General features: G+C 43.0%; 1 protein-coding gene across 2 annotated transcripts; it reads left to right on the top strand.

Moving 5' to 3' along the window:
• Nucleotides 1-899: 899 nt before the first annotated feature.
• On the top strand, nt 900-11,935 carry LOC110219672 (3 beta-hydroxysteroid dehydrogenase/Delta 5-->4-isomerase). Of its 2 annotated transcripts, none has more exons than XM_021003241.2 (4): nt 900-1,060; nt 1,563-1,748; nt 6,495-6,659; nt 10,735-11,935. In XM_021003241.2, exons 2-4 carry the CDS (start codon nt 1,592-1,594, stop codon nt 11,544-11,546), a joined length of 1,134 nt encoding a protein of 377 aa, XP_020858900.1. In that variant the 5' UTR covers nt 900-1,060; nt 1,563-1,591; the 3' UTR covers nt 11,547-11,935. The 2 variants fall into 2 exon arrangements, with proteins under 2 accessions (XP_020858900.1, XP_020858896.1); XM_021003237.2 differs by having other exon boundaries at nt 1,560-1,748.
• The last annotated feature ends 98 nt before the right edge of the window (nt 11,936-12,033 follow it).

The raw sequence follows: 12,033 nt of genomic DNA, 5'->3' as shown, positions 1-12,033 counted from the left end.
TTTCAGTGATGTAGGGAAGCCACAGATATAGTAATTCCCTCTACCAATTCAGGTCAGTACCTTCTCTAATTCTCTCTAAGTCTTAGAGGGTTGCCTAGGATCTTGAGACGTTAAGTGATTTACCCAGTGCAACACAGCCAGAATATGTCAGGTCAGAGAAAGATCCATGAAAAATGTGGAACTTATGGGGCAGCTAGATGATGCAGTGGATAGAGCTCCAGCCTTGGAGTCAGGAGGACCTGAGTTCAAATCCAGCATCAGACTCATGATACTTACTAGCTGTGTGACCCTGGGCAAGTCACTTAACCCCAAATGCCTCACCAAAAAGCAAAAAAAAAAAATGTGGAATTTGAGCTAGATGCAAGGATGGGTAGGATTTTGATAGTAGTAGCATTTATAAACCTACTATGTGCCAGGCACTGTGCTAAACACTTCACAAATATTATTTCATTTGACCTTTACAACAACCCTATGAGGTAGGTGATATTATTATTCCTATTTTACATTTGAGGAAACTGAGGCAAACAGAGATTAAGGGACTTCCCAAGGATCACACAACTAGTGAATATCTGAGGCTGGATTTGAACTCAGGCCTTTCTGACTCCAGGCCAAGTGCTCCGTCCACTGTTCTACCTTGCTGTCTCTAGCTCAATAAAACCTCTTCTGGGAGACAGGAGGCTCTCACCCTTATCCAATTACTCCCTTGTCCGAGACTCCCATTGCCTGAATCTGGTTCTCTTATGACCAAGGATAGATGTGTCCTTCCCTCCCATATCCTGAAGAATGAGCCGCGACCTTGAGATGACCATGAGTTTGTTGTCGGGCCTGAGAATCATGATGAAGCTGTCCCTAAAAAGCTGACCTTGCTCAAAGGGGGAGGAGAAAGACTGGGAAGCCAAAAAGAGAAACAATTTTGTAAAAGCCCCACATTCCAAGGCAAGGAAGAGGACCCAAGAGCCTAGCTGTCAGCGGAACGTGAAACTAGTCGTCTGTCTTTAGTAGTAAAGGACAACCAGCATCCAGGCTAATTTAAAGGACTGTAAGAGTTTTGATCTGGAAGGTATTGCCTTTTGACAACTAACAGGAATTAAATTTGGGGCGTGTGTGTGTCCGTGTCTGTGTCTGTGTCTGTGTGTGTTTTCCTTCTTGACCACCTATTTTACTTCTAGTTTTGGTGGGGCTAGAGATCCCCTAGGGACAAATGCAAATGAAGGAATCAGAGCAGACTCAGAATCCATAGGCTCTTAAGGGTATTCAGAGTCCAAACCCCAACTGACACAGGAAGCTCTTCTCTAATGCCTTTACCATGTGTGACTGTCCTCACTTTGCTTGCTGTCATTTGATGATGGGGAACTCACTACTTGTGCTGCCAGTCTATTCCAATTTGGGACAACTCTAATCACTTAGGAAGGTTTTCCCTGAGAGCAAGACAAAATCTGACTCTCAGCAACTTCTAGTTTTCCCACAGCCCCAGTCTAGCCTGGGGCTTCTTTTAGAGATCTCTCTGAAATCAGACTAGGTCCCCGAGGCTGATGCCAAGTTCTCTGTGTCCCCATCAGCAGGAGTTTTCTGCCAAGAGTTATTTAGTACCATGCTGCCTATGGAGAGGTGGAGCTGTCTGGTGACTGGAGCAGGAGGATTTTTGGGGCAGAGGATCGTCCACCTATTGCTGGAGGAAGAAAAAGAGCTGGAGGAGATCCGGGTCCTGGACAAAGTCTTCAGTCCTCAGTTGCTATTGGAATTTTCAGGTAAGGGAGCTCAATAGTTCTGGGGGTGTTCCTGTGGGATTTAGAGCCAGGAAGACCTGAGTTCAAATCCCACCTTAGACACTTATTAACTGTGACCCTAGGCAAAGCACTGAACCTCTCTGGGCTTCAGCTTCTTCACATATAAAATAAGAGGGTTAGACTCAATGTCTTCTAACATCCTAGCACTAAATCTATGCTTGTGATCTTATCATTCTGTGTTGGAGAGCCTCCCAAATGGCCACCTGTGTTGTACAAAGAACCACACTGTTAGTTAACTTGATTTTCAAAGCCCCAACCAGAAAAAAAAATTCGTAGGACAGAGAAGAAGAAGTATTGGACCGAGAGTCCAGAGACCTGGCTTCTAGGCATAGCTCTGTCACCATAAAGTTATGGGAGCTTGGGCAAAGAACTGACCCTCAGTTTCCCATTTGTTAAATGAGGAAGGCTTGGAACAATAGCCGATCCAGAGAATAGCTCAGAAGATTCTTTCCATCCTGAACATTCCATGAGCCTATATGAATTCCTGCTTCTTGCTACAATAAAGGATTTCCTAATCGCTGACACCCTGGGGCTTTTTCTGGTTTGTTTGCTTTTTTTCCTCCTACTGCTGTTCCCTTTTACCCGGTTACTCAACCTGCCACTTTTCACTCTTCTCTTTACACCTTTCTTAAAGTGAAACAGTAGGGATAGCAATAGAGGGCCTGGTTTGGTTGGGAAGTTAAGAGGCTGAAACACCGGGCCACAAACTTCAGTGATTATCTACAACTTAATCTGGTCTTGTCCTTCCTCACCAGAAAATCTAGATTTAGGCTAAAAGGGGAGGGTCAATTTTGTAGCTAAAATTCCTTAGGTCTTTTTTTTTTTCATTAGGCCTTTCTTAAAATGAATCTCTGGTACAGGGCAAAAGCCGAATAGCTCCGGACACTAGATTTTTCAAAGATTTTTTTTGCTTCGTCCCCGCTCACACCCCATCCTGTCATTAGGAATGCAATCTACATTGCCTCACAACTCTATGAGGGAGGTAAAGCAAATATTAGCTCTATTTGGCAGATGAGAAAATTAAGGCCTGAGGAGAGATGAACTTACTTGCTGAGACCACTGTGATACAATCAGGAATAGAATTCATTTCTCCTTTTCTGTAATCTGAATTAGCTCACTTTTTAAAGTTGTACAAATGACTGGGATGTGAAATAATACTTTGGCTTGTTCTTGGTAAGGGAAGATGGTAAGCCATGGCCTCCAAGCACAATGCTTTGAACATATAGACACACAGTAATGGTTTGTCAAATAACTGAATGAATGAATACTGTGCCAGACCAGGTCAGGAGAAGTGCCTTCTCTGCCCAGATAGACCAATGACTTGCTTGGTTTAGGGCAAGGAGAAAGGGAAATGGCACAGGTAATCTTTCAAGGTTGTGCCTTGATAAGAACTATGACCAGTGAAATGGGTGCCAGGGCCCCATCCTCCTCTTCCCTCAGCTTCTTGCAGGCACCATCTGTCGCCTTGGCACAGTGCTAGACACAGTAAGAACTTAAGAAACATTGTCCTTTACCCCTTTTGAGCACAAAATGCAGGGAAGCATGCTTGTTTCCCATTATTTTCCCCTCATAAGTATAAAAAGGCAACAGTCACTAAAAGCACATGTGATTCTGTGAAGAAACATGCTAGCCAGGTTCAGACCCCCAGACTCTCAAGGCAGTGAAACTGGGCAGTGCCAAGGGGTCCCATCTATAGAGCTGTGCCTAGGGAGCATTCTCTATGACAATGTTTACGTTTTTCACTTTTCAAGAAGCCTTTCCATCTTTTTAATCATGGTCCTTGCTATCACCCTAAGTGATAGATAGTTAGGGTCAGTATTACTATCCCTATTTTTTTAACCAGCCCTATGATTTCATTGATATAAAGAATTTCTAGTGTGGCAAGTCTTTCTCTACCAATGTAGATTGCATCTGATTTGTAATTTATGTTTGTATTATATATACATATATACATATATATATATATACATATATATATATATATATATACATATATATATATATATATAAAATTTATATATAGACCTGCTGGGGTCTGTGAACTTAATGTTTTTTAAAAAACATTTTGATAACTACATTTCAATATAATTGGTTTCCCTTTTAATCCCATACATTTTATTTTGTGCATCTAAAAACGTCATTCAGAGAAGGGATCCGCTGTCTTTGCCAAGCAGTCGAAGGGTCGAGGACACAAGAGAGGTTAAGAACTCTTGTTGCTTGGGCAATGAGAGGTAGACTGGCTGCATCAGGGTCTGACTCTCAGGGGCAGGCCTTGATTCTCATTCTTCCTACCTCTGGGGCCAGCTCTCTATCCACCACGCCACACTCCCTCTCACTCCTTCGAAGTTTTATAGGTGAGGGGCTGATGGCACAATCACGTCAGATAACGGTCCCAGGGTCACATAGCAAGTTAGTGTCAGTTCTAAGAACTGAACTCCATTCTTTGGACTCCCTTCCTTCCCCACTTCTTTCCCTTCTATCATGATTCCTCCTGTTACAAAGAGATGTCTTGAAGTTCTTAGATTAAGGCATGTAGTTGCCTGCATTGCTATTGCTTTTAGGTGGAATGAGTAAGAGCGCTGAGTCAGGAAGTCAGGAAGATCTGGGTTCAATCCTATTTCAGACACTTACTAGATGTATGACCCTAGGTGAGTCACTTAACCTCTGTCTGCCTCAGTTTATCCACCTATAAAATGGTGACAATAATAGCACCTACCTTAAAGGATTGTTGGGAGGATCAAATGAGGTAGGATATGTTGAGTGCTTTGAAAACCTTAAAATGCTTTATCAATGCTATCTACCACTATTAGACAAGATTTGAAAAATTACAAACCTCAGGTCTCTCCACTCTAATAAAATAAACAACTATTTGTCAATGAAGAATGGTATTTTTGGCATTTAAAAATATACAATTTTTTGAGGCAATTGGGGTTAAGTGACTTGTCCCGGGTCACACAGCTAGTGAGTGTTATGTATCTGAGGCCAGACTTCAACTCAGGTCCTCCTGACTCCAGGGTCAGTGCTCTATCCACCATGCCACCTAGTTGCCCCAAAAATGTACACTTTTTAAAAGTCACATTAAGAAGCATGGCTTTGTACAATCACCTCCCCCAGAGTGTGTATGGTGGGGCTGTCAGAGGAGGAGAGGACACAGGGGAGGAAGTGTTTCCTAAGTTGCCTAATCCCCCAGAGTTGGACCTTTCTATTCCATAATGATGTGTGCCAGGCAATGAGCTGAATGCCAGAGTGCTGGGCACTGTTCCCCTACTACCACCACTACCACCACCCCCACCATCTCTATTATCTATGATGAATGAAAACCTGAAACTCTGAGAAAGAGATCTTCTGAGTAATTAATAATCAATTATTAATTAAGCTACCTAGCAATCAGCCAATTGATGGTCAGTAGTTTCTCTCAGTAACCAAAGACCCTGAGAGAAACCTTGAATTGCCTTAAATACCTTCTGAAAGGGAATTCTCCTGACAAGTGAAACTCAGCTTTCATTGGGGGACATTTAATGAAGAGCTGGGCTAAAAGTCTTCAGCTCCTAGAGCTGAGAATGTGTCTTGATCGTGAGACTCGGGAGCCTCCAGCAATCTGGAGAGGGGAGGCCGTTTCCATCTGGACCTCAAAGGCTGGTTTCCTCCTTTGTGAGCTGGGTCGCCCTAAACTCTAGCAGAGGGGTCCAAGGGGCAGGGGTTCCTCCCCTCAGGGTAAGGGCTCACCCAGACTAGATTCTATTTATTCTGAACAGAAATTAGGCCTCATAGTTGAGTGGGGTCCCTTAAAAGTTGGGCGGCACCCAAAACTGAGGAGTATGTGCCTTGAGGGCCAGAAACAATCTCATCAACTAGCCATGCCCTATGGAGACTTTCTGACCTTAACAGGAGTTAGGCCTTTACAGGAAACAGAAGGGGAAAGGGTGGATGACAATGAATAATTACTTACTAATATAAAAGTATAACATTAATTTCTCTCATACCTTCACCTTGTCTTCTGATCTAGGGTTTAGAATGAATTTGAGTATTCTGGGATGGCCATGCACAGACTAAAAAGTTAAAGGAGTGCAGGGTGAGAGAAACCTTTGGACCATTTGGGTATATCCTAGAGCCGAGGCAGAGGGGCTGGCTCTCAAGGAAACCGTGAAAGAGGCCAAGTGGCTTTCACCCACTTCCCTCTTCTGTGTCCCTCTCTCCGCTCCATGTGACTCCCCCAACCATTTCTCACCTCCCACCCACATTTATCTTCCTTCTGGTTTCTTTCTTTTCTTCTTCCTCCTCCTGATTCCCCCTCCCCCATAACTCAGTGCTCCCTATCTATTCTATCTGTATCCTCTCCAACTCCTGAGCTCAGCCACAATTGGACACATAGTGGACACATTTTGGTCCTCTTTAAGACCAAAGGTCAACAACTAACCAGCTCCCAAGTCTCAATATCCATGCTCTGAAACCTCCTTCCTGTTACCAGTGCCTCTTTACATGCCCCAACATCCAGGTTCCAGAGGCCAGGAAAGACACCCCGGGCAAGTGGGCTGCACAGCAGTTGGACAATGATGATGATGATGAGTTCTTCATTTTCAAAGTCAGCTTCTCCACCGGTTAATTCCTACCAGGTCCATAAAGGAGTAGCATGCCCCTAACCAGCCATCCTGGCCGTTCTCAGGGTTTTGAGAATGCTCCCTACTAACCCACCTTCTATTCCTGCAGAGCTGAAGCACAGGACCAAGGTGACTGTGATGGAAGGAGACATTCTGGATGAGCAGCTCCTCCGCAAGGCCTGCCAGGGCATCACTGCTGTCATTCACACCGCGTGCATCATTGACATGGGATTACGGCTCAGAAAAGAAGTCGTAATGAATGTCAACTTGAAAGGTATGAGGGCTACCCAGGCCGGGGTGGTGTCCTTCTCCTACAGACTCAGGCCACCATCTTCTCAGCTGAGCACTGTTGCCAGTGTTGGAAGACAGAGCCCAGCTCAACAGCCACATTCCTTTCATCACATCCCTTGATCAATCATCAACCAATCAATCAATAAATATTTATTAAATGCTTACTATATGGGTCAGCAAGATGGTGCAGTGGAGAAGAGCCTGAAATCAGGAAGACTCCTTCTCATGAGTGCAAATCTGGCCTCAGATACTTATTAGCTGTATGACTCTGGGTAAGTCACTTAACCCTGTTTGCCTCAGTTTCCTCATCTGTCAAATGAGCTGGAGAAGGAAATGGCAAACCACTCTGGTATCTTTGCCAAGAAAACCCTCTATGGGGTCACAAAGAGTTAGACACGACTGAAATGGGTCAGCAACAACTATGTGCCATACAAAAAAGTAAGACAGGATATATGGACTTGACCTGTGACTTCATCAGTGTAGGGAACTCCTGACAAGTAAACTCCCTCTACCAGTGCAGACGGATACCTATTCTGCGGCATATAGCTTTATCTGGGAACACGTATAGCTTTGGTGGTTTGTTTACCTTGGGACCCAGAGCCCGTGTGTGTCAGAGGCGGGATTTGAACCCGAGACGGCTCTTACCTTGAGGCCAGCTCCCAATCCATCACACCATGTTGTCTCTACAAAATAAATACAAAGTTATTGGGAGGTGGGGGTGAGGAGGAGGAGGAGGGCAGGCACTAATAACTAAGCAAATCGGAATAGGCCTTTTAAAAGAAGTAGAGGAAGGAGAAGCTAGGTGGTGCAGTGGATATAGAGCTCTGGCCTTGGAGTCAGGAGAATCTGAGTTCAAATCTGGCCTCAGACACTTGGCACTTACTAGTGTGTGACCCTGGGCAAGTCGCCTAACCCTGATTGCCTCACCAAAAGAAAAGAAGAAGTAGAAGGGCAGCTAGATGGCCCAGTGGATAGAGCACCAGCCATGGAGTCCAGCCTCAGATATTTACTAACTGTGTGACCCTGGGCAAGTCACTTATCTTTGGTTATTTCAACAACAACAAAAGTAGAACTTTAGAACTTAAATCTTTGATGACAGTTTCTTGTTCTATGTGTGGCCTTAATCTCCCTTTAAAAAACTTAGAAGATCAAAGATCTCAAGGGGCTTTTGCCTTGTAATCATCATCCTCTAGCTTTGTAGGGCCAGCCTCTGGCACTACATAGGCCTGAGGCCCTTCCAAAGCAGCCCAACAGCTCACTCTCACCAGAGCCATCAAGATAGAAATGTTTACATACCTAACTGAAAACAATGTAAAGGTATTATTGCTCATTTACTTCTATTTTAAGGCTTCTTCCCCCAGGCTTATGCTGCCAAGGTTCCCAGCAAGGTTCCTGCCAGAGCTCAGAGCTTTGGGAACCCTGGGATGCTTCAGGCCGATCTTTTTCCACATAATCTTCAGCATTTCCAAGGTTATACAGTAATGGTGCCCCCAGAGACTGTAGTCTTATTCTAATGCCCCTGAGACAAAAGTGAACAAAGTTCCACCTATCTACCCCATCCCCAATCCATTTTGGAAGAAAACTGAAGCTCTCTGCAGAAAACCAACTTGAAATTTCTCTGCAAATCAGGAGATGAAAATTATCTTTCCCATAAGACAGTCTCTTGAGAGGCAGAAGCTTCATCTTCTTCTTTCCGACACACACGTACACACAGAAACAACTATTCCTTCCTAGCTGAGAGGTTTCTTACCTTCCAGGAGCGCCATTTCAAGGCTCCCACTAGATTCTCCCTCCAGAAATATTATTGTTGTCGTCAGTCATTTCAATCGTGTCCAACTCTTCATGACTCTATCTGGGGTTTTGACCACAAAGATGCTGGAGTGGTTTGCCATTTCCTTCTCCAGGTCATTTTACAGATAAGGAAATTAAGGCAAACAAGGTTAAGTGACTTACTAGGGTCACACAGCTAAGAAGCATCTGCAGCTGGATTTAAACTCGGGTCTTCCTGACTCCAGGCCTGGTGTTCTATCTACAACAACAGCAGCACCTAAATCTATAATACTCCATTTGCGGGCTGCCCAGGATAACCTACCTTGTTCTAGGTCTGGGGTTCTTCACTTAAGAAGCAGATCCCATTGAATCTATGGATATAATTTAAAGAGTCTCTGATTTTTTAAAAAATATTTCAATAACTGTATTTCAATGTAATTGTTTCTTTTTATAATCCTATATATTTTATTTTGTGAATTTCAAACCATTATTCTGAGAAAGGGTCCATAGGCATTAAGCAGATTGCCAAAGGGTCCAACAACATCAAAAAAAAAAATTAAGAATCCTTGTTCAAGATACTATGCTTCTCATGCTATTTTTCACTTTCTTTTTTTTTCTTCTATTTGAGTCTTCTTGTACAAAATGACTAATTTGGAAATGTTTTACATAATTACACATTATTGCTTATTGTCTCAGCAACAGGGCAGAACAGGGAGGGAGGGATAGAATTTGGGACTCAAAACTTTAAATACCAATGCTTAGAAATTGGTGGGGGGGAGAGACTATGCTTCTTTGAGGACCCCGAAATTAATTTTTTGGCCTCTATGTGAATTCATAGTGAACTAGAAGTTCACTAAGAATTTCATATCCTTTTCACATGGATATACTTTATGTGTATAGTTAATTGTTTTTAACTCATTTAGAACTTTATATTTATCCATATTAAGTTTCACTTATTAGATATGATCCATCATTCCAGCCTGTGGGGACATTCTTTTAGATTCTCATTATGTCATCTGATTTGCCTTCGTCCAAATCAGGGATAAAAATGAGCAGAATAAAGTGAAACTTAGGGCTCTGAGGAGTGTTAGGTCTCTCTAGGTTGACGTACCTTTCCAGCTCCTACCTTTTCAGACTTTTTATACTTCACTCCCCACCATGGCCTCTTTGATCCAGTGACACTTGCCTCCTGACTGTTCCACAAATAAAACACTCCATTTTTCCGCTCCAGAAGTTTTCTCTGGCTGTCCCCCACATCTGGAATGTTCTCCTTCAACTCTGTCTACTCATTTCCTAGGCTTCCTCTAAGTCCCAACTAAAATCTCGTCTTTTTTAGGAAGCCTTTCTCAACTCCTCTTAATTCTAGTGCCTTCCTTCTGTTAAGTATTTCCTCTTTATCCTGTGCATAGTTTATGTGTGTGTATGTGTGTGTGTGTGTGTGTGTGTGTGTGTGTGTGTGTGTGTGTGTGTGTATGGATATGGATACATACATACATACAGATAGATAGATAGATAGATAGATAGATAGATAGATAGATAGATAGATAGATATATGCTTGCATGTTTTCTCCATTATACCGTAAGTTTTTTGAGGGCAGGAACTGTCTTTCGTATTTCTAGTGCTTAGTACAATGCCTGGCATATAGTAGGTGCTTAATAAATGTTTATTGATTGACTGAAGCAGAGATAACCAGCAAGTAATTAGAAAATGCTGGGCTAGAGCTCAGAAAAGAAGAGAGTGGGATATGTTGATTTGGAAGTCCCCAGCAAAGAGGCAGTTGAATCTATGTGAGCAGATGATATTGATATCACCAAAAGAGCTTAGAGAGAAAAGAGAAAACCATATGGGCCATTAGCCTGGCATGCACCTATACATCAATTACTACTCCTAAAATCCACTCATTCAATCATTTTTTAGTCCTCTGACTAATATCACCTAGCCTACATTTCTTCAAGTTTCTCATATAAGATTTTGTCAAATGCCTCACTGAAATCTAAAAACACGACATTTATAGCACCTCCCTGAGATAAGTGTGTAGCAACTAACCCTTGTTTTAAAAAAATCAAATAAAAGACGAAGGATTATTCTGCTGTGACCTGTTTTTTAATGAAACACTGGATGGAATATATACGTTTACTGTCATTTTTGATGTACTGGAGCTGTATCCAGTTTGAAAAAGTGTGAGCTGTTCACATTCAGTCTTCCTATCACTGACTTTGTCGCCTCAGTTGACCACTTGAGGTCTTTCCCTCCTGTCACTTACCATTCCCATGTGCTTCTTTAACAGGTACTCAGCTCCTGTTGGAAGCCTGCATCTCAGCTAATGTGCCTGTCTTCCTCTACACCAGCTCTGTAGAAGTGGCTGGCCCCAACTCATATACAAAGCCCATCCAAAATGGGCATGAGGGTATGCTCCTTGAAAGCAAGTGGTACAATGCATATCCCTATAGCAAGAAACTGGCTGAGAAGGCTGTGTTGGAGGCTGATGGGCAGCTTCTCAAGAATGGCTCCATCATGCACACCTGCTCCTTGAGGCCCATGTACATCTATGGGGAGGGGTGCGTTTTTCTCCAAAATGAAATAATCAAATCCCTTAACAAAAATAAGACCTTTATAAGGAGTAGGGAGGGTTCCATGAGCAACCAAGTCTATGTTGGAAATGTGGCTTGGGCACACGTGCTGGCACTCAGAGCCCTGCGGGACTCTGAGAAGGCCCAAAGCATTGGGGGTGAGTTCTATTACATCTGTGATGATACACCCCCCCAGAGCTATTCTGATTTTAACTATCAAGTGAGCAAGGAATGGGGCTTCAAACTTGGATCAAAAATAGGCATTCCTCTAACATTACTGTATTGGGCAGCTTTCCTGTTGGAGATGATAAGTTTCATGCTAAGCCCTATTTTCATTTATGAACCTCCCTTCAATCGTCATTTGCTAACATTGAGCAACAGTGTTTTTACCTTCTCCTACGAGAAGGCCAAAAAGGATTTGGGTTATGAGCCTCGCTTCAGCTGGCTAGAAGCCAAGCAGAAAACTGGTCAGTGGATAGGCACGGTGGTGGCACAGAACAGAGAGTATCTGAAGACAAAGGCCCCCTGATCTGGACACAGTTGAAACGTGGGAGCAGGAGTTCATGAAATCACTGCTTGAGACCCTCCCCTTAGTGGGGCATATTGTCCAATACCTCCCCTGGCTAAAAAACTTCTGGCTATACCTCACAAACATCCCTTTCTTCCTCCTCACCCCATGAAGCCCCTAGAAGACAGGGTGAAAAAAATGAAATTAAATACAAGCTCATTGATTCATTCCATAGGTTGCTTTCCAAGCCACACATCTTTGCTCTGATAAGGATGTTATAAAATGGTAAGGTGTCCTTGATTTCCTGTTTCTTATGTTTCTGTCCTACTCATGGTATAGCAAACTTTTGAAACCATTTGTATACTAAGCTATGCAAAACAATTCATGCTTAATAAAGATGATGAAAAATGTCTAATGTATTTATTTTGCCTAGGATTTAGCATAATCCCTGCCCAGACTTTCTTCCACTGCCAGGAAAATCAAGAGTCTACCCTTATCACACTGAATA

Source organism: Phascolarctos cinereus, unplaced genomic scaffold (assembly GCF_003287225.1).
Source record: "Phascolarctos cinereus isolate Bilbo 61053 unplaced genomic scaffold, phaCin_HiC Scaffold_5;HRSCAF=322, whole genome shotgun sequence".
NCBI lineage: Eukaryota > Metazoa > Chordata > Mammalia > Diprotodontia > Phascolarctidae > Phascolarctos > Phascolarctos cinereus.
The sequence above is the reverse complement of the archived record's forward strand: the minus strand, read 5'-3'. Positions and strand labels throughout refer to the sequence as shown.